The sequence below is a fragment of the Triticum aestivum genome, chromosome 1D (assembly GCF_018294505.1).
Source record: "Triticum aestivum cultivar Chinese Spring chromosome 1D, IWGSC CS RefSeq v2.1, whole genome shotgun sequence".
In the NCBI taxonomy this organism is placed as follows: domain Eukaryota; kingdom Viridiplantae; phylum Streptophyta; class Magnoliopsida; order Poales; family Poaceae; genus Triticum; species Triticum aestivum.
Window position 1 is genome coordinate 387,013,868 of NC_057796.1, and position 22,321 is coordinate 387,036,188.

Genomic DNA, 22,321 nt, shown 5'->3' on the forward strand with positions numbered 1-22,321 from the left:
CAGTCCCTTTTTCAGTGCCCTGAAACATCTTCTGGATAGGTGTAATGCTATTTACAGATTTGCATTTCTGAAATGCCTTGTGATTGGGCATTGTTTGAGACCCTCGTGGAAACTAAAATGAAGCAAGGCACACACATTACTGGTTCCAGTTGGGCATGTCTAGCGCATGGTACACAACTTTGTTTGGTAATGCATCACTGTCCAGCTTTTCCCGTTTTCTGTTCCAATGATCCAAGCACCTAACGGCTTAAAACAAGCATGAACATAAATAAAAGTTTTGAGGGGACAGTGCAGTGCATGGAAAGGGAGGAGGATACCGACATCGACATGGCATTCCGTCGGTGAGCTCTGAATGATCCAGTTCTAACCGGAAACTACATACATTTCAGAAATCGAAAGATGATACCAGTGCATGGATCATTCAGAGTTCATCTACACCCACCATGAACAGTAAAATCAAAACAATTAAAAAAAATGGCATGGAAGATGTTTCAGCTTGTTTGAACATCTGAGTAGCTCTCTACAAAAAAGACAAATTTATGGAACATCTTCCATGCAAAAAAGGTAAAAAAAAAAATAGTACTCCCTCCGTCCGAAAATACTTGTCATCAAAATGGATTAAGAGAGATGTATCTAGAACTAATATACATCTAGATACATCCTCTTTTATTCATTTTGATGACAAGTATTTCCGGACGGAGGCAGTAGTATATTTATTTATTTTACTGTTCGTGTGGTGAATGAGAGAAGGAGCCAGCCACACTGCCCTAAAAAGGCACTCCTAAATGAAGGCAGTGAGTAAACATAGGTTGGGTGCCGGCAATTAGGCCTGTGGTTACCAACAAACGCCAACACCTCAGGTCTAGGATCTTCCTGTTCTTGTTCTGCTGCGCCTTTTGAGCTTTGATGCTCCACCAAACTATTCATTTTCTAAGCGGCAGCAGCACCGTACGTGTTGTATCGCAGTCCAGTAGCTTCAGCAGAATTTACCAACATGTCCGAAACTTCATCAACATTCAACAGGTTCCGTTGGCAAAAGGAAGAGATGTTTTCATAAATTAAGAGGACTGGCTGTGTCTGTTTTACAAATAAATTTCCGAATTCTTGTTTCTATCTTTTCCCCTACATCTAGTGTATAAATTGCCTGATACAAACACAAAATTATAGTAGCTCTAAAACTTTTACAAACAAATATGAGGTTTCTGTAACATTTCGCTCAGAGAGCGGCCCGACAGATAAATGTGGCTGTCAGCAGGTAGCCGTCGCTAGTGTTGGTCAATACTCCGAATTTGCCTCGCGGCAGCTCACCGGAGCTGTGCAACTGCAGCCATCGAGTGCACATGCCCATAGTCCCGTGTGGCTTTCTATCCTTGCTCCAACCTTCTAGGCAAAGAAGCACTCTTGGGCTTCTTGAGCTGATCCATTTCATGTTCCCGTCGCACATAACAGCGTATTCTCATCCGAGCACGTGCAATGCATCCTCCATATGCACCAACACGCCGATGAGTGTACACCTTCTACGATGTACGTGCAAAGAAGTCGTTAACTGCAAGTGACGCATCACCATGTGCAACTGCATTCTCTGGCTCCGGCATGAAAAGCGTACTAGAAGAAGCCTGTGGAGCAATGGAACGTAATGCCGGGAAAAACATGCAGGATTAGAACATCAAAATAGATTAAACCAATAGTTTACATTTGCTAAAACATGCAGGGTTAGCAATATTTCAGCACTATGACAAGACAATAATCCAACTTTGCAAGTCTGTTATAGATAACCCCCCGTGCACACGATGACAAGACAATAATCCAACTTTGCATAACTGAAGTGATACATACCTTGGAGGAATAGCATTAAGGTATGTATTACATTGTCCAGAGAGAGATCATTACCTTTGTGTCTATCTGCAATTCTCCACCGTTATCCACTGAAAGAACAGCACCATGTGCTTTTAACCATATTTCACATTCTTCCGATCTGTCATCCCCATTCGGCAAGAATCCCAAAACCTGTGCAACATACCCCACAGGTACTGTGGGGCGATATGATCTAGACATACATTTTATAGCCTCGAAACGCATCCTCTCCACATATAGATCTGTTGATGAAGAGGAGAGATACAGACATCATCAAAATCTCTTATGGAAACAGAAGTGCATTGAATTAACATGGAAGGTGGTAATTGCCCTTTACCCATGAGGCAAGAGTTCAAGTTGGGCCCCTGCTTGTATAATTTGAAAAATATCACATAATTGCCAGATGAAACAGCAGCATGAACTGCAAGGGCATGCTTGACAGCTCCATCTTGTTTGGCTTCTTTTGATAAGCTGAAAATAATGTATATATCAAATTTAGTCCACTTATTATGAACTAAATAGGTTTGCTATATGGTACTGTTCACAAAATGATACCTTGCCATTGATGACAGCAGGTCTCGTTTGTTATTAGAGTGTAGCATGACGCAGAGCAAATTGTAGGCAGAGAATTCAAAATAACAACCATTGTTTCCCTCTCTATATAGCCTCTTCAGTTGTGACTGGCACTGAAAAAAGTTGCACGTAGAAATAGTTTAAATTATGTCACCCATGCATCAGTTGAATTACAAATATGAACATTACAAAGCCACATCAACAAGTTCTAACGCCAATAAGTATTCCTGAACCAGTAGCATTTCCAGAAAACAATATTTTTTCCTTTTTGTGAGAGGGTAAAGCATACACTAGGGAAGTGTTTGGTTTAGGCACCGTTAACGGAAATGGTAACATAATGAGGTTACACCGTATTTGGGCTGTCATGCGACTTTTGCTCATTTTGTTTGGTTCACGCCGGTAACGGGAAGGGAACGCAGAGGAGACAGGCGATCGAACACGAGAAAATAACTGCAATCAGGATTTGTGTCGCCTGATTAGCGGCGTCTCCGGCGGCGCTCCGGCTATAGCGGGGGCGGCGCTGGGGCAGCGGTGGCACATCAGTGGCCCTGCGGCGGCGGCGGCTCGGCAATGGGGCTGCATGCAGAGAGCGAAGCCGATGCAAAGAGTGCATAGATCTGGCAATGGCTCGATGGTGGATGAGGCTGTGTCGATAAGATGGAGATGTCGAGGAAGAAGAGGAAGGGAACGTAAGCGATAAAAGCGGATCGAGGATCAGTTTACACTCAGGGGTGGGTGTAATCGGTTTTATATAGGACCGTAATCAGATTACACGGTATTTGATTCCAGCCGATCTGAACCAAACATTGGTAACGGTTCAGGATAGCGTTGTAATCAGGTACCGACCAAAAAAACTTGAAACAAACACATCCTAGATGGAACCTGATAACTATACTAGCTGTAAGAAAGTGTAAAAGGAACTTCTGAATTCTGATTGCTACTAATAGGAAAGCAAAACCCTTCTTGGACGTTCCGTACAACACTATATACAAAGTAGGTTGCAATGGCTAGCAAACAGAACATGTGCACCATTGTTTGATACTTCAAAATATTCAGATAAGACGACACAAACTGACCTGGTTAAATTCAGCTAGATCACCAGCTTGCAATGCTAAACGCGCATGAGTTTCATAAACCTGAAATAAGAAATCTGAAGGTTACAAAACACCGGATTGCTTAACTTATTTCCTAGTGCAGAACATTAACAAATATTTTCTTTTGGTCGACTGCAGGAAATAACTAATATATCGAGTATGGTAGACATTGTGCATTTCTCAAGTTGCTGATATAATAATGTCCACAGTTCCAAGCAACTGGATGCCATGAAGAATCAAGACTACCTTCACAGTCAGTTCATTCTGGATCCTCTGAACCGTAAGATCTTGGCGAATAGATTTCAGTTGATCACACTTGTAAAGATAATTCTTTTGAGATGTTTCAACCATGGAAAGCGCCTTCTCCAAGACATGTTCTGGTCTTACCTGCAAAGAGCATATACAGAATATAAGCAAACTAACAGTAGAAAGGATAGAGTGCCAGCTAGAAATAACAATGTTGCACTGATGCTATGAATGCTTTTCGGTTTAGAGTTATGGAAGACAATTAGTGAGTGATATTACCGTGGAAGGATCAGGCGCTGATGTGAGGCGTAGATATCGTTTCTCAATTTCCTGACATGTTCCCTTGACTGTCAGTGCATCCCAATCCATATCCTCGACAGCCAAGCTGCTGCCATCTTTATAACTTCCAGTAACAAGAGCTGAAATAGGTCTTCTTGTATGTATATGAGCCACGGCACCTTTATTCACTGCAGAATTTCTTGATTTTGATGATGAATCCTTACTCTTCTCAAAACGCTTAGATCTGTGCTCCCTGCGTTTCTTTTCCTCTGGTGAATTTGCTAATGCAGATGCATTGGCGTAATATTTGGTCAGATCCTTCTCCTTGTCACTATCACTTGAATTGTCTCCATTTTGTACCACACTTGAATAACTACCCATCTTTTGCTTCTTTGAAAGCCGGTGGGTGATTTTGTTTGAAGGTGCATGTGGAGACTGGAGAGACTTCCCTAAATTCCAACTATCACCCTGCATAAAAGGTAATTAAGTATTTCAGAGAAAGAGCTCACTAAAGCATAAATATAAGCATGTGATAATGCATAAATCGAAAATGACAGTTTGGAAATTAAAGGCTTCAGGTAACAGTGCAGAATTTGTTCTGTACGTTCTGTTTGATAACAAAATTTTAACAAGAGCAAAATGCCAGTTCTCACCATCCTGTTTTGGGCTTTTAAATTATTGTGGGTGTTCCCATTCATCAATGGTTTTGCTAGTGGCTCCACCTTTTCAGTAACCTTTTCCTCCGGAACAGGCTCCCACCTACTTTTCAAACGTCTTCTAGGGGTAGAGTTTGGCAAGGAACTTGAATTGCTTGCACTGCTGTAGAGGACAAAAAAAGTATCAGAATTCTATGATCCTGCGAACCGCAGAAACAGAAAGAAGGCTTAATTTTCTCAAGTCAAATGAAGGGACCCTAATTACAATTGTACAACATGTATATGGTGCAACTAATGGAACTAGATGGCTTGCCGTTTACCAAGCACATAAATTATAAGACAACTAATCTTGCATGGATACCCTTTGGCAGTTAAGGAAATGATTTCCAGTAAACCCTTGAGATGTATCATAATCTGTTTATCTTCTCTTTTATTCCATTAGCCATTAGGACCAATATGATTCACAATCAGACAAGGTTAGATTTTCATGGTTATTAACCAAGTGATACTTCCCTGGCTCCACTGTACAGTTGCTTGAATTATCAGTGTTAGAAATGTCCAAGAGTGCCGAAGCTCATCTAGTGGTCATTAAACAATTAATAAAATAATGAAATGCTCTGGTATTTTCTTAGTTTACTGTTTACAGCACTTCTCTAGGGTGTCAATCCAAGATGATACCAAAATATGGAAATAGTGTGATCGGAAAAATGCAATCATTATAGAGGTGTGCAAAGCACAGCAGTATGGTATACAAAAATCCAAAGCAACAGACCACAATATTGCCCTACCTAATGCATTTAGGTCTCAACAACACTGCATTGTCACCTTACAGACTTTATTTATTGGCAGGGGTGGGCATCTAAGAGAAGCACAGACCTTGTTTCGGTCATGGTCAAAAGATTCTCTGGCAAAGGAATGAGCGGTTCAGTGTCCCAGTTCTTAGTAAGGAGGGTTCCATTGCTAATAGCTTTGCTTGTGATCTGAAAACAAACATAAAGAGAAGAGAGAAACTGATATGACAAAACCAACCAAACAATTTCAACCATTCAAATGATGTAGCAGAAGCAAGAGAATCAATAAAGGAAAAAAAATGAAACACGGTATTCAATCAGATGCCCAGTAACTGAAGCAACTTTACAGGACTGACATCAGGCATTTGCCTGTGAACAGCAGCATATGTAGTCATTGAGACATCAAACATGCCAATTTCATTATGCATATATCATTAATATAGGGTGGATAGCACATCAACTCTGTTATGGCTAAGGGCATGTACAATGCAAGTCCTTAGATGAGCTTAAAAAAAAGAACTACTTTTTGTTGCAACCTAGGAAAGTTAAGGTCCTAATTTAATAGCATCAATGCTCGAGTAGGCATTGGTTTATTATTACAGGCGTGTAGGCAGATAACTATCCCAACCGACTGACATTGATAAAATGATGGCAACTTTTACAAATTGTGGAAACTAACAAAAGCCAATAAAAGAGACTTCACCTGTTGTATCATACTTTGGCAAGCAGCCCTCTGGGCCTCATCCTTGCAACGGCTAAGATTCCTCGTGGCATAATTACGCAGCGAAAAAGGGAGGGATTTCTAAACATGGGATGAAAAAAAAGTTGGTGACTATGAATACCACGAAATATGACCTACCGCAGTTGTCCAGTTATAAACATAAGATTTACAGCATTATTTCATTATCCTGATTTAAAAAATGATGAACCAGTGCACTTCCATCAACACTGAACAAATTCAAGTAAGACGGTCGGGATTAACCAATTAAGATGGACTTTAGGCCTTCATATGATAATAACTTACCTTGTGATTCAAAAACAAAGACCTAAGCCCATAACAGGTACTAACAACAACAAAAAAAGGGAGAGGAGAAAATTACAGCGTCTGAACCATGTTGAACTGCTTTGACATCGTTCTTGGGCACAGAAACACTAACATAGGCAGGTTTCTTTGCCAAATCAGCACCTACAGTTTTCTTCTCACTCTTTGGAATTACCATAGAGAAACCTGGAGCAATTCGAGGAATGGTTGGAATCTGTGTTTTGTTTTCGCTACTGAAAATACCTGTCGTCAAAGAACCCTGCATATTTGGCTGAAGGTTTATCAGAAAACATGGTTGATTGAGAAAATATTTGAGCTTAAACCTTTTGAACCTACACTCTTCTGTTGATCACCATGGTTGTTCAAAGGTACTTGATTCACATTCATATTGTTTTGTGGGTATGCTGGTGCCTGGTTGGCGTAATAGTTCTGAGACATTGGGACACCTGGTGCCTGATAGGCATACTGGTTTTGGAACCCTGGAGTTAGTTGCGCTTGTTGGACGTATTGATTTTGAGGTTCTGGAACGCTTGGAGCCTGTACAGTAGTAAAACTTAGGTGAAAAGCAATTCTCTTACCATGATGGAAAAAATGCAAATAACATGCTGCAATTCACATGCCATGCTACTATTATTTATCAACTCGCACTTCAAGGGGTTCAAAAATAGCATGCCAAAGGCCCTAAAGACCTACAGACAACAAAACTCTCAAAAAGGAAGGGACATTTTATAAAAAATGGAAGGGGCGGTGCAATAGTCCCAATAGAATTGAGAACCGAGCAAGTGCTCGGTTGGCAAGAGTGCACGGTTGTAAGCTCACCCACTCGCATTCAGTCCGCAGGGTGTCTCGTTTCTACCTAACAACATACAGGTAATGGAGGGAACTTCCCCCTTTAACCACCTTTTTTTTAAGTCCCAATAAAACAGGTGGAGCCATTTTTTGTTTCCAGAGTAACAAACAAGGCTAGACAAACTAAAGCTTATGAGAAATCATTGTCCAGAATAACATAGTTAGACAGACTAAAACTTGTGAGAAACAATTGACAGAGTCTGATGGAAAAAGCTATATACGGTAACTAACAATTTACAGTGAAAGGAAGCAACATACCTGTACAGGAGGTGCAACAGAAGCGCTTGAATTACTTTTCCATGGCGTAGTACCCGGCGGAGGTGGCTCCGTACTAGGATAAGAGTAACCAGAAGTGGTGTTAACGACTGTATTATCTATGTTGCTGCTCCCAGCAACTGGATTGCCAGCAGGAGTTGGCACAGAGTGATTGTAATAATATGGCCACTGGTTGTACTGTTGCTGATATGAGAAAGAATTGGCAGGCACTGTACTGGAACTTTGGGCTGCATTGGTATCGGAGGATGGGTAGTTCTGGTATGACTGGGCATAATTGTTTCCTGAGCTTCCATCGTTACGAGTGTCAGTCTGATAATAATAGTTGGTGGTTGCATATCCTGGCGCAGTCTGGTGACCACCAGCATTGTAATATGTGTTACTTGTAGGATCAACGTAAGACCCAGAATTCTGAAATGAAGTAAGAGGCTGATAAGCTGCACCTGAATGTTGGTTTGCTCCTCCTTGCTGCACAGAACAACTATTTGTTGCTTGTGGGTAGTTATAGTAATAGTTTGCATATTCTGCAGGATTGTAGCCATGCTGAAGTGAACTTGAGTAAGGCACATGAGAATGACTCGCATTTGTCAAGCCCATAGTCGACTGTACAGCAGGAGGCGCACTGCTTGCCACATTTTGATTATCTCCTGAAACCGATACATCCCTTTGTGGATCATAGTATACTGCGTCTTGACTTTGATTGGCCACTGGATAGTTCCACGAACCTGCTGCTGCTGCGCCAGTCGTAGAGGACCATGAATGATCCCCAGAAACTAAAGGCGGATAAGCAGGCTGGTTTGTCTGGCCTGTGCCGCTGACCTGCCATTAGCAAAGAAAATTAATCATCATTCAGATAGATTCTAATATGCACCATGACCAACTACAAAAGGGTTATCCTCAGTGCGGCGTTAAATCTAAAAGGCAAGTTCAGTTTTGCGGGGGGTATTAAATGTTTTAGTTCTGCATCGCAGCATTGGTGAAATTAAGATTAACTGATTAAGTAGCACCAGCCTACGACGTGCTTATACACACTATACTGCAGCGAGGCCATTGAATAACCTCATGTAAGGGGGAAATTGGCACAAAACACGACAAAACAACACTTGCATGAGTTAATCGAATGAGGTAGAATCATTTTATTTTCCAAGCCAGAATCATCAACTTAGTTGGAGCACATCTTATGCACGCAATTAATTGCACAGCGCATATCACAAGGCAGAACCCTCTACAACTGCCGTGATTGCCATAGCTACGAATTGGTTACAGCGGACCCAGGACAAACAGATAAGAACAGGCCAATGCACGGAGCTTATGGCAGGAACCAAACCATCCCTAATACTTTCTCTGAAACATACTAAAATAGAAATTAATAGGCGAGTCACGCGGTATACCTCGACGCGCGTGGAGTCGGATCCAGCGGCCGGTGCAGCCCCGTGGCTGGCCATCGTCCCCGAGCCCGAACCCTAGCGGCGACAAGGTCAACCAACCGCCGCCGCCGCCGCGCCGTCAGAGACGACGAACAGAGGAGAATCGGCGGCGGACGAATTGAATTGAATTGAATTGGAAAAAAAACACGGAGAGATCGGGTCAACGGGTTGGTTCGGCGGGGAGGATTCAGGGGGAAATCGAGCGGGCGGGATTCAGGGGATAATTTCTGGGGCGGAAGCGGCGATGCAGAAAGCGAGGGTGGGAAGAGGAGGACGCAGAAAGCGAGATGCGGGAGAAAGGAGCAGCGAACTTTGTTGGTTGCCCTTTTCGGGTGCGTTGCGTCGCGGTTTGGCTGGGTGTCGTAACGAGTTCGTCGGAGACGGAGGAGAGGAGAACGTGCCGGAGACGGAATGAATAACCGCGACGCCTGCGTGAACGGGCCGTGGGCCTCGGCCGCTAGATGGGCCTGCAGCCTGCTCTATTTGAGCCCAGCTACTATTAGCAACTCTGCATAACCCTCAAAAAAAAAAGCAACTCTGCCTTCTTCGGAGAAACAACTCTCCAGAGATTCAGTTAACAGAGAGCTGTGGGGAGATTCAGAGAGCCGCAGGAATTCAATCAAGAACGGACTGTAAATCATACTAACATCTCGACGAGCTCACGGCATTTGCACGGGAAGACGATATATTCGATTTCACAACTGGGCTCATGGAGCTACAAGGTAACTAGAGAGATTCTGCGATAGACAAATGGGGGAACAGGTGACATTGTTCCGGCTACAGCTACTGAACATAAGACATGGCAGTTTCCTCGCGCCCGGGGCCACAGCGGGGCGGAGTTGTTGACTGACGACGAGGCGGCGACGAGCTGCGGACGAAGGTGGACGCCTAGCCGCCGAAGCCGTAGAGGGTGCGGCCCTGGCGCTTGAGCGCGTAGACGACGTCCATGGCGGTGACGGTCTTGCGGCGGGCGTGCTCCGTGTAGGTGACGGCGTCGCGGATGACGTTCTCGAGGAAGATCTTGAGCACGCCGCGGGTCTCCTCGTAGATGAGCCCCGAGATGCGCTTCACGCCGCCTCTCCGAGCCAGGCGCCGGATGGCCGGCTTGGTGATGCCCTGGATGTTGTCGCGCAGCACCTTCCGGTGGCGCTTGGCGCCGCCCTTGCCGAGACCCTTGCCTCCCTTGCCGCGCCCAGACATGGTCGCCGACGAACTCGCCTTGGTTCGAGCTGAGAGAGCGGATGAAGGTCGAGGAGCGGTGGTGGCTTGTGGTGTTGCGACTTGGGGGAAGCGGGGAAGGGGATTAAAAGGGGCGGGAGGAAGGCGATGCGTGCCACGGAATTGGGGAGGTCGAGGCCGCGATCCGGGTGTGGATGCCGCGGATCCGTGACGTGGCGGGAGGCTCGGCGCGGTAGATTGGCGGGGTGCGCCTGAAAATTTTCGTTCAGTGACGCGCCAGCTCGAAACCTTTCCGCGCGTTGCCGCGCTGCCTGCGTTTCATTGGTGCGAATTCAGATTCGCTCTGTGGTGCATGTGCGCAGCGGCGCGAAAAATGAAACGGCAACGCAGTGTGTCAGTCTAACAGTGGCTCTTGGCAGCAGATTGTCGATGGCATTTTCGAAAAATCACGGCGATTAGATTGAGTGAGTGAAGGATTTTCAGAAATCGTTGGTGTCAACCGACACCAGTGATTAGAGGGATACTGAATCCTGTGCTTCTTTCTCTTTAAATGCAGCACCAAGAACTTCATACTTCCAGAAGCTTTGGGGAGGAACTTGTCATATCTATCTCTATGTTACTTCAGCCATCCTGCTGCCCATACTTGATACTAGGGATTTTCCATTTCTTTTCTGCACCGGTGTACACATGCTCCCTCCGTTCCAAAATAGATGACTCAAGTTTGTACTAACTTTAGTACAAATTTAGTATAAAGTCGGGTCATCTATTTTGAAACGGAGGGAGTAGTTTTTAACAGGTCTTTTTGTTGTGTACTTTGGCGTATGCTTGTATCCTATCTTCAGACTGTTTGCACCACGTTTCTGTTCAGTCGTGTCAATTATTCAGTTTCATAATAGGCGTTCCTGAAGTTTACATGCCAGTAAGGAGCAGACTTCCTTACGTAAATTGTTTTTCAAAGCCCATTACTGTTCTGACGGAATGATGAATTTGCAATCTGTATTATGTGTTCTCAAGAGAATATTATTATTCCTTTATTCGAGTTGTTATTTGAGCTGTTCTGGAAATTGGTAAACAATTCACAGGACCCTTGAGCCAAAAGATCAGTAATCCTCAAGATTATTTGTTTTTAGGATTATATGATTCACAAATCATAAGTAGGTCGCTACAATGCGCCCCTTTTTATCTGAAATGTCGTGAAAGAAGCATTCGTACAGTGACATGACACCTACTGTTACTATTGGATCTAAGCATACTGCCGTAAAGCACACGAGGTCCTCATGTTCCCATGATTCGAGATGTTGTGTCACTCCTAAGCACTGTAAAATTAGCAAAACTAAAAGGATCGTTCTACTGATAAGCTGGTTACGGAACAGAGTGCTGCAAATAAATCAGAGGAAATGGTGCTCCTGGATTTAACTGAACGATATCCTGATTTGCGCCGCCAATTTGTTCATCTGAAATGCGACATCCTCAGACCAATCTCGCACGAACTTTCACAAAAAAGGAGAGGAACGCAGCATTTGCACAGAATTCAAGACAAGGGATGCAGGTTTCAGTTCGAACTCTGGATGCAAACATCTTCATTACATAATTCCATGATTCAGCTAAACATACAGAGGAAATGGGGAAACAAGGCGGTTTCCATCTGAGATTTCTTGAGCGCAACACTACTAGGAACGGGCGGACTAACACATCGGAATCTGCAGGTGGCGACGAAGACTGACGACCGTCTGGCGGGGGCCAGCGGCCTAGCCGCCGAAGCCGTAGAGGGTGCGGCCCTGGCGCTTGAGCGCGTACACGACGTCCATGGCGGTGACGGTCTTCCGGCGTGCGTGCTCGGTGTAGGTGACGGCGTCGCGGATGACGTTCTCGAGGAAGATCTTGAGCACGCCGCGGGTCTCCTCGTAGATGAGGCCGGAGATGCGCTTCACGCCGCCCCTCCTCGCCAGGCGCCGGATGGCCGGCTTGGTGATGCCCTGGATGTTGTCGCGCAGCACCTTCCTGTGGCGCTTCGCGCCGCCCTTGCCGAGCCCCTTGCCTCCCTTGCCGCGGCCGGACATGGTCGCCGACGATCCTCTTGGAGCTGCTGCGCGAGTGGGATTGGGGGGAGGGGTGGTGATGGGTTGCTGTGATTTGCGAGAAGGGGGGAAGGGGATTTTAAAGGAGGCGAGGGGTGGGAGGAGGCATGTGCCTGCCGTTCGATGCGGATTGATCGGATGGTCAGGACGGCGATCCGAGGGAGAGTTGCCGCGGATCGATGACCTGGCGGGCGGTGCCGATCGGTGAGTGGCGCGGTGGGTCGCAAATTTCGTCAGGTCAGGCGCGAGCTCCAAATATTTGGGCTGTTGGGCGGCAGCTCGTGGGGGTTACGCGTTTTCTCCTTTTTTTCGAATTCAAACACTGTTGTGATTTTTTCAAAAAAAAAAAATTGTCGTGATTGTGAACTTTTTAAAAATGTTTTTGTGACACCAAGCGTGAGCGTGCGTACAATATAAGTACACGTACAGTATCAACACCCAAACTTAAGCTCTCCGGAATGAAACTGCGTTAATCATCTTTTCTTTTTACTTGTTCGGTAGCTTGTATGATGTGGAATGTTTTGAAATGTGCCTTTAATTTGTTAGGCATTCCTGATAGACTAGAACAAGTCATAGTTGGCCAAACGGGCCGGCCCGGCCCATCCTAATCATGTCTGGCATGGCCCACCCCGCCAAGGCATGATTATTATACGGGTCGTGTCATGCCGGCTCGCATGCTGCAGCTTGTAGCCCAGGCACAGCCAAGCTGCTAATCAGGACGGCCCACCGGCAGGCCAGGCCCACTAGTATGCCTGCTATTTGGCGCACTAGGGCGTTTTTTAGCCTATTTTTACCTGTTGGGCCATATAGAGAGTACATAAAAAGTAAAAAATAATAAGATAATCGGGTTGTGCCGTGCCGGCCCGCGTGCTCAGCCTAGCAGCCCAAGCACGGCCTAGGGCATGCCGCATGCCGGGCCCGACCCGTTTAGCGCGTGCCATGCATGGCCCATGGCGGGCCGTGCCGGGCGTGCTCGCGGACCGGCCTGGTTGGCACGTCCCATTTGGCCAGCTATAGAACAAGTTATGGGCCCTTGCGTTAAAAAATTTAACAAAGATGAGAGAGGTTTGGTGATGGTAGGAATAACTACAATCTGCTTGACTCTATGGAATGTGGTATTTGATAATAACAAGGTTGATGATCCTTGTGTACCCGTGAATTTCTTTCTGAAATGTCTTCATGATTGGTTGATTTTGCAGGAAAAAAATGAAAGAAAAAATGATGACAGCAGAAGTGAGGCAGGTGGGAAAGGTGGCAGAAGAGGTGCTCTTGGTGGCTCATGGATGGCTCCCCTGTGTGAGGAGGATTGAAGCTGGACAAGTTTGAAGTTCTGCTCTCTGGGCGCGCGGCTGTGAGGCATCTGCTGCGGACGTTTTCTTCTTCTCATGCCATCCTCTCCCTCCTGGTTTTTCGTCTTGTTTGTGCTGCCGTACTTCATGGGGGCTATGATGCGATGTGTTTGAAACTTTGTTTGTGTAGCTATCCACACCTTTATGTTTCCTTCTGGCTATGGGCCTTGCTTTGAGCCTAGCGTGATGCCCGGATAATTAAGCTACAGTGAACCTCTGCTCATGATGCCACGTCACCTCAATTACTATTGCTAGTCTCGCATTAGTTCGAAACTGATTCAAAATCAAGTTAAACGGTAAAAGTTTTCAAACATTGAAACTAAAATGTTCGGTTTGTGGCATATAATCCATACTAAATGTTGGTGGAGCAACCCCACTTTTATAAAAGTGTTTAAAACTCTAAAATGAACAAAACAGTAACAAAACCAATTATTTAAAAGCTTTTAAAATAATAAACAATTACAAACTATTTTTATTTTAGGTGCCAAGTTAATTGTGGTGGTGGCATATTTGTTAATACTAATTTAGGTGCAACTAAGGTATTTGTAAAACTAAGTAGTTTAAAATATAAAATTAAAAACAAAAGAGAAATAAAAGAAAAGACGAAACAAATAAAGATGAGACAAAGACTCCCCTCTCCCTCCAATGGATCCCCTTGGCCCAACTGGGCCATGGACCAGCCAGGCCGGCCACGCCTTTGGCCTACATAGGCCTCCCTCACTTCCCAGAAACCCTAACCACCCCACTCTTCCTCGATTCTCCCCACTCCCTCCCGCGCCGCCGCACACCGAGACCAGAGACGAGGCGCCTGAAGCCCGAGCCCGAGCACTGACCCCCCTTGCAGCCTCTCCTCCCTTCGTTCGCTCCTACTCCACCTCGTCGCCCCTGGACCTCCACCGAGCAGCAAGCAGGAGTCGCCGTCCTCGCCGTATCGGACCTCTCCCGCACCACGACTGTCGCGCCTCCGACCAGCCTCACGCCGGCGCCCCGCCGCTACATCGACGCCGACTTCGACGCCCCGACGCCGCTGAACCTCGTCGTCGCCCAAAGCCGCCTCGCCGGACCGCTTCCTCACCGAATCTCCTCCCCGCCGTCGCTCGTCCCCATCCTCCTCCTCGCCGGACGCCATCGAGCCACGCCGCCCCTTCCCTACATCGAACGTGAGCACCGCCCCGTGCTCCCTCTCTCCCCTCGTGTTGAACGCGTCGCGCTCGTCGTGGCCCTTCTCGGCGTCCTTGCCTCCACCACACGCTCGCGAGCTCGCTCGCGCTCGTCCCGCTCACCGTGGCCCTGTCCCGCCCGCGCCCGTACATGGCGCCTGCACGCGCTGCGCCCGCGGCCGCCGTATTGCTCCTCCTCCGCCGCGCCCAGCGCTCCGCGCCCGCCGCTGGCCCGCACGCGCTGCCCGTCCCTGAACCCCGACCGGCGCCCCGCCCCGCAAGCGCTGCTGCAGCCTGCCGCTGCCTACGCCCCGCCTTCGCCTGACCTGCGCACCCGGCTCGCGCCGCTGCTCGCGTGCTGCTGCTTCGCGCGGCGGCCGTCGCTTGCCGCGCCGCCCCCTCTGCTCGCCGCTGCCGGGGCAGCTCTGGCTGGCCCGCGCGCCTGCTGGTGGCTCCCTGCCGGCGTCGTCCCGCACCCGGGTGCGTTCGGCCTCCGCCCGGGGCAGCGCCCGTAACCGCCCGCATCTCTTATGCCCGCTCGAGTGGCCTTCTGTGCCACAGGCAGCTGGGGCCCCTCCTCTTAAAAAAGAGAAAAGTTTTAGAAATAAAATAAATAATAAAAATATATTTAATTAATTAGTATGTTAATTAATTAACTTAATCAACTTAGTTAACTACCCTAATTAATTGTTAATTAGCTAACGAGACTATGACAGAGGGCCCCACCCCCCTGTTGACCAGCCAAATGTTGACTGGTCAACTGGGACCCCCTGGCCCACTTGTCATCCTCTGTGTACACAGAGCTGGGTACCCATAGCATTTAATCTTTATTTACGAATTAATAATAATTTTAGAAAATGGTTAAAACTTTGATAAATCATAGAAAATAAACCGTAACTCGGATGAAAAAGTGTTATACATGAAAGTTGCTCAGAACGACGAGACGAATCCGAATACGCAGCCCGTTCGTCCACCACACATCCCTATCATAGCGAACACGCAACTTTCTCCCTCCAGTTCATCTGTCTGAAAACGTAAAACACCGGGGATAATATCCCGGATGTTTCCCCCCTTCACCGGTATCACCTGTCCCTACGTTAGGTCACCTCTAGCACAACGTATTGCCGCATCTTGCTTTGTGATTCATTTGATTGCTCTGTTATTTATTGTGTCCCCCTTCCGTTACTTATTTCCGGTAGACTCTGAGACCGCTGCCGATGTCCGTATGTTCGACTACATCGAAGACGACCCCTCCTTCTTGCCAGAGCAACCAGGCAAGCCCCCCTGATCACCAGATATCGCCTATTCCTTCTCTCTATTGCTTGCATTAGAGTAGTGTAGCATGTTACTGCTTTCGGTTAATCCTATTCTGCTGCATAGCCTGTCATTGTTGCTACGGTTGTTACCTTTACCTTCTATCCTAATGCTTAGTATAGGATGCTAGTGTTCCATCAGTGGCCCTACACTCTTATCCGTCTGCCATGCTATACTACTGGGCCGTGATCACTTCGGGAGGTGATCACGGGCATATGCTATATACTTTATACTGTTACATTACTTATGATACTATTCGGTGATGGGGGCTGAAGGTGCAGGTGGCTCCATCCCGGTAGAGGTGGGCCTGGGTTCCCGACGGCCCCCGACTGTTACTTTGTGGTGGAGCGACAGGGCAGGTTGAGACCACCTAGGAGATAGGAGGGCCTAGCCCTGGTCGGCGTTCGCGGATACTTCAGTTAACACGCTTAACGAGATCTTGGTATTTGATCTGAGTCTGGCCACTGGCCTATACGCACTAACCAACTACACGGGAACAGTTATGGGCACTCGACGCCGTGGTATCAGCCGAAGCCTTCTTGACGTCAGCGACTGAGCGGCACGCGCCGGATTGGACCGTAAGCCTACGCTTGTATTAAGGGGGGCTAGGTCTGCTTCAGGCCGCGTTCACAACGTGCAGGTGTGCAAAGGGCGATGGGCCCAGACCCTGCGCCATAGGATTTAGACCGGCGTGCTGACCTCTCTGTTGTGCCTAGGTGGGGCTGCGACGTGTTGATCTTCCGAGGCCGGCATGACCCAGGAAAGTGTGTCCGGCCAAATGGGATCGAGCGTGTTGGGTAATGTGGTGCACCCCTGCAGGGAAGTTGATCTATTCGAATAGCCGTGTCCACGGTAACAGGCGACCCGGAGTTGTACCTTGACCTTATGACAACTAGAACCGGATACTTAATAAAACACACCCTTTCAAGTGCCAGATACAACCCAGTGATCACTCTCTCACAGGGCGACGAGGAGGGGATCGCCGGGTAGGATTTATGCTGTGCGATGATACTTGGTGAACTTATCATCTACTCTCTTCTACATGCTGCAAGATGGAGGCTGCCAGAAGCGTAGTCTTCGACAGGACTAGCTATCCCCCTCTTATTCTGGCATTCTGCAGTTTAGTCCACCGATATTGCCTCTTTACACATAGACCCATGCATATGTAGTGTAGATCCTTGCTTGCGAGTACATTGGATGAGTACTCATGGTTGCTTTTCTCCCTCTTTTCCCCCTTTCCATTCTACCTGGTTGTCGCAACCAGATGCTGGAGCCCAGGAGCCAGACGCCACCGTCGACGATGACTCCTACTACACCGGAGGTGCCTACTACTATGTGCAGGCCGCTAACGACGACCAGGAGTAGTTTAGGAGGATCCCAGGCAGGAGGCCTGCGCCTCTTTCGATCTGTATCCCAGTTTGTGCTAGCCATCTTATGGCAACTTGTTTAACTTATGTCTGTACTCAGATATTGTTGCTTCCGCTGACTCGTCTATGATCGAGCACTTGTATTCGAGCCCTCGAGGCCCTTGGCTTGTATTATGATGCTTGTATGACTTATTTTATTTTTAGAGTTGTGTTGTGATATCTTCCCGTGAGTCCCTAATCTTGATCGTACACGTTTGCGTGTATGATTAGTGTACGATTGAATCAGGGGTGTCACAAGTTGATATCAGAGCCGACTGCCTGTAGGAATCCCCCTTCCACACTCCTTGGCCGAAGTCGAGTCTAGACTTTACAAACTTTTACTAACATGGATGTGCGGCCCATGGGCCCACGTCGCCATTGGGTGGTATTATCTTTTATTCCTCGTCTATACTCTGGGATTCTGATCTCTCTTCTATTCGGGTTAAATGATTTTCTAAAATCTAACTTTAGGTTCTCGAAAACACTTTCTCCCGGAGAGCCCCTTCAGTCCAGATGATCGCCGGCTGTCATGGATATCATGCTCTGCTTGTCCTTGGGAAGGATATACCCTTGAAATATGTGTTTAAACACATTTTCCTTTCCATTGTTCTGTTCGATCTGATAATCACATTTTCCTTTCCGTTGTCTTGTTTAACCTTTCTCGTGGTTTATATGATCTAAGCAGTAATGATTCGTTGCTTATGTAAACACCCTGTTGTACAACCTTGTCAGTAAGACCGTGTTACTATTGTTGATGACATTCGATAACCACCGATGGACGAGAACTTTGCCTATTGGTCCGCCTTGTTTCAATGAGCAGGAAAATGGTTTTCTTCGTCCCTCGCCCTTGGTACCAACGATGCAGCCAACATAACTGACCGGTTATTCTTTGACATGCCTTGCTATCGTGACCATGCAAGATGTCAACGCCCTTCCCTATTTTAACCCACATGGTGGGCCCATAACCCACAGTTTCACAGGATCAAAACCTGACTCTCCTGTACACCCCCCTGTTTCCAAATTTATTCCTCACGTGTGGCTTCGTATGTAATTCACGAGCCACCTTTGGAGAGGATCATCAATTCTGGTATCAGATACAATACTTATTCCCGTTCCTTGGAACCCCTGTCACGCCCTGTTTCAGGCACCGAACGATTGCCTGCCCGCTCGAAACTTCTCATGATACCTTCTTACCTTGCTCTCGATATTTTCTAAGGTTTCAATTCGAGAGTTACTTTCCGCCACCTTCCCCGATGTTATCTACCAGATAGTCAACCTTACAGAGGTCCATTCTTCCGGAATTCCCCCTTATTCTTTCGTAAGTACGATGGAGTCCGCCCCCCAAAAAACAAAGAGGATGCCGACTTCATCATGATGACCTGAAATAGAGAATTGAAGACATCAACGACATGGATTAACCTCTTCGAGAAGAGTAACCAAGACCGAGAAGACACGTTAGAATTTCGTAACCAGATCTTTCCCCCTTGCCCCACCTCTTAAAATCTCGGGAAGAGATTTCTTGTAGTGGAGGAGAATTGTGACGCTCGGATAATTAAGCTACAGTGAACCTCTGCTAATGATGCCACGTCACCTCGATTACTATTGCTAGTCTCGTGTTAGTTCGAAACCGATTCAAATTCAAATTCAAAATCAAGTCAAACGGTAAAAGTTTTCAAACATTGAAACTAAAATGTTCGGTTTGTGGCATATAATCCATACTAAATGTTGGTGGAGAAACCCCACTTTTATAAAGTGTTTAAAACTCTAAAATGAACAAAACGGTAACAAAACGAATTATTTAAAAGCTTTTAAAATAATAAACAATTACAAACTATTTTTATTTTAGGTGCCAAGTTAATTGTGGTGGTGGCATATTTGTTAATACTAATTTAGGTGCAACTAAGGTATTTTATAAAACTAAGTATTTAAAATATAAAATTAAAAACAGAAGAGAAATAAAAGAAAAGACGAAACAAATAAAGATGAGACAAAGACTCCCCTCTCCCCCCAATGGATCCCCTTGGCCCAACTAGGCCATGGCCCAGCTAGGTCGGCCCACGCCTTTGGCCTACATAGGCCTCCCCCACTTCCCAGAAACCCTAACCACCCCACTCTCCCCCGATTCTCCCCACTCCCTCTCGCACCGCCGCACACCGAGACCAGAGGCGAGGCGCCTCAAGCCCGAGCCCGAGCACTGACCCCCCTCGCAGCCTCTCCTCCCTTCGTTCGCTCCTGCTCACCTCGTCGCCCCTGGACCTCCACCGAGCAGCAAGCAGGAGTCGCCGTCCTCGCCGTATTGGACCTCTCCCGCACCACGACTGCCGCGCCTCCGACCAGCCTCACGCCGGCGCCCCGCCGCTACATCAACAGCGACTTCGACGCCCCGACGCCGCTGAACCTCGCCGTCCCCCAAAGCCGCCTCGCCGGACCGCTTCCTCACCGGATCTCCTCCCCACCGTCGCTCGTCCCCATCCTCCTCCTCGCTGGACGCCATCGAGCCACGCCGCCCCTTCCCTGCATCGAACGTGAGCACCGCCCCGTGCTCCCTCTCTCCCCTCGTGCTGAACGCGTCGCGCTCGCCGTGGCCCTTCTCGGCGTCTTTGCCTCCACCACACGCTGCTACCTCTTGAGCACTGCGTTGGTTTTCCCTTGAAGAGGAAAGGGTGATGCAGTAAAGCAGCGTAAGTATTTCCCTCAGTTTTTGAGAACCAAGGTATCAATCCAGTAGGAGACCAAGCACGAGTCCCTCGCACCTACACAAACAAATAAAATCCTCGCAACCAACACAATAAAGGGGTTGTCAATCCCTTCACGGTCACTTACGAAATTGAGATCTGATAGATATGATAAGATAATATTTTTGGTATTTTTATGATAAATATGCAAAGTAAAATAAAGCAAAATAAACGGTAATGAAAATAGCTAACTGTTGGAAGATTAATATGATGGAAAATAGACCCGGGGGCCATAGGTTTCACTAGTGGCTTCTCTCATGAGCATAAGTATTACGGTGGGTGAACAAATTACTGTTGAGCAATTGACAGAATTGAGCATATTTATGAGAATATCTAGGTATGATCATGTATATAGGCATCACGTCCGAGACAAGTAGACCAACTCCTGCCTGCATCTACTACTATTACTCCACACATCGACCGCTATCCAACATGCATCTAGAGTATTAAGTTCAAAAGAACAGAGTAACGCTTTAAGTAAGATGACATGATGTAGAGGGATAAACTCATGCAATATGATATAAACCCCATCTTGTTATCCTCGATGGCAACAATACAATACGTGCCTTGCTACCCCTACTGTCACTGGGAAAGGACACCGCAAGATTGAACCCAAAGCTAAGCACTTCTCCCATTGCAAGAAAGATCAATCTAGTAGGCCAAACCAAACTGATAATTCGAAGAGACTTGCAAAGATAACCAATCATACATAAAAGAATTCAGAGAAGATTCAAATATTGTTCATAGATAAACTTGATCATAAACCCACAATTCATCGATCTCAACAAACACACTACAAAAGAAGATTACATCGAATAGATCTCCATGAGAGAGGGGGAGAACATTGTATTGAGATCCAAAAAGAGAGAAGAAGCCATCTAGCTAATAACTATGGACCCGAAGGTCTGAGGTAAACTACTCACACATCATCGGAGAGGCTATGGTGTTGATGTAGAAGCCCTTCGTGATCAATGCCCCCTCCGGCAGTACGCCGGAAAAGGCCCCAAGATGGGATCTCGCGGGTACAGAAGGTTGCGGCGGTGGAATTAGGTTTTCGTGGATGCTTTTGTTGGTTTGGGGGTACGTAGGTATATATAGGAGGAGAAGTACGTCGGTGGAGCAACGTGGGCCCCACGAGGGTGGAGGGCGCGCCCCCCTACCTCGTGCCTTCCTGGGTGATGTCTTGACGTAGGGTCCAAGTCCTCTGGATCACGTTCGTTCCGAAAATCACATTCCCGAAGGTTTCATTCCGTTTGGACTCCATTTGATATTCTTTTTCTGCGAAACTCTGAAATAGGCAAAAACAGCAATTTTGGGCTGGACCTCCGGTTAATAGGTTAGTCCCAAAAATAATATAAAAGTGTATAACAAAGCCCATTAATCATCCAAAACAGAATATAATATAGCATGAAGCAATCAAAAAATTATAGATACGTTGGAGACGTATCAAGCATCCCCAAGCTTAATTCCTGCTCGTCCTCGAGTAGGTAAATGATAAAAATAGTATTTTTGATGCGGAATGCTACTTAGTATAATTTTTTAATGTAACCCTCTTAATTGTTGTATGAATATTCAGATCCGAAAGATTCAAGATAAAAGTTTAATATTGACATAAAAGCAATAATACTTCAAGCATACTAACTAAGCAATTATGTCTTCTCAAAATAACATGGCCAAAGAAAGTTCATCCCTACAAAATCATATAGTTTAGTCATGCTCCATTTTCGTCACACAAGAATGCTCTCATCATGCACAACCCCGATGACAAGCCAAGCAATTGTTTCATACTTTAGTAATCTCAAACTTTTTCAACCTTCACGCAATACATGAGCGTGAGCCATGGATATAACACTATGGGTGGAATAGAATATAATGATGGGGGTTATGTGGAGAAGACAAAAAAGGAGAAAGTCTCACATCAACGCGCCTAATCAACGGGCTATGGAGATGCCCATCGATTGATGTTAATGCAAGGAGTAGGGATTGCCATGCAACGGATGCACTAAGCTATAAATG

At 46.5% G+C, this 22,321-nt stretch overlaps 2 protein-coding genes across 8 annotated transcripts; both read right to left on the minus strand.

The window, feature by feature from the left end:
• Positions 1 to 1,029: 1,029 nt before the first annotated feature.
• On the minus strand, positions 1,030 to 9,476 carry LOC123182283 (SAC3 family protein A). Of its 7 annotated transcripts, none has more exons than XM_044594800.1 (14): positions 9,049 to 9,476; positions 7,643 to 8,476; positions 6,872 to 7,072; positions 6,594 to 6,806; positions 6,197 to 6,295; positions 5,579 to 5,682; positions 4,700 to 4,862; positions 4,047 to 4,514; positions 3,768 to 3,908; positions 3,504 to 3,563; positions 2,410 to 2,540; positions 2,192 to 2,325; positions 1,891 to 2,096; positions 1,030 to 1,616 (listed from the first exon to the last, which is right to left on the minus strand). In XM_044594800.1, exons 1-14 carry the CDS (start codon positions 9,100 to 9,102, stop codon positions 1,518 to 1,520), a joined length of 2,907 nt encoding a protein of 968 aa, XP_044450735.1. In that variant the 5' UTR covers positions 9,103 to 9,476; the 3' UTR covers positions 1,030 to 1,517. The 7 variants fall into 7 exon arrangements, with proteins under 7 accessions (XP_044450735.1, XP_044450737.1, XP_044450734.1 ...); XM_044594802.1 differs by having other exon boundaries at positions 4,700 to 4,865; positions 6,594 to 6,794; positions 9,049 to 9,475; XM_044594799.1 differs by having other exon boundaries at positions 4,700 to 4,865; positions 9,049 to 9,475.
• A 275-nt stretch (positions 9,477 to 9,751) lies between these two features.
• LOC123159432 (uncharacterized) lies at positions 9,752 to 12,410 on the minus strand. The gene is made up of 2 exons (XM_044577270.1): positions 12,014 to 12,410; positions 9,752 to 10,574 (listed from the first exon to the last, which is right to left on the minus strand). The coding sequence occupies exons 1-2, from the start codon at positions 12,321 to 12,323 to the stop codon at positions 9,973 to 9,975; spliced, it is 912 nt and encodes a 303-aa protein (XP_044433205.1). The 5' UTR covers positions 12,324 to 12,410; the 3' UTR covers positions 9,752 to 9,972.
• Between the last annotated feature and the right edge of the window lie 9,911 nt (positions 12,411 to 22,321).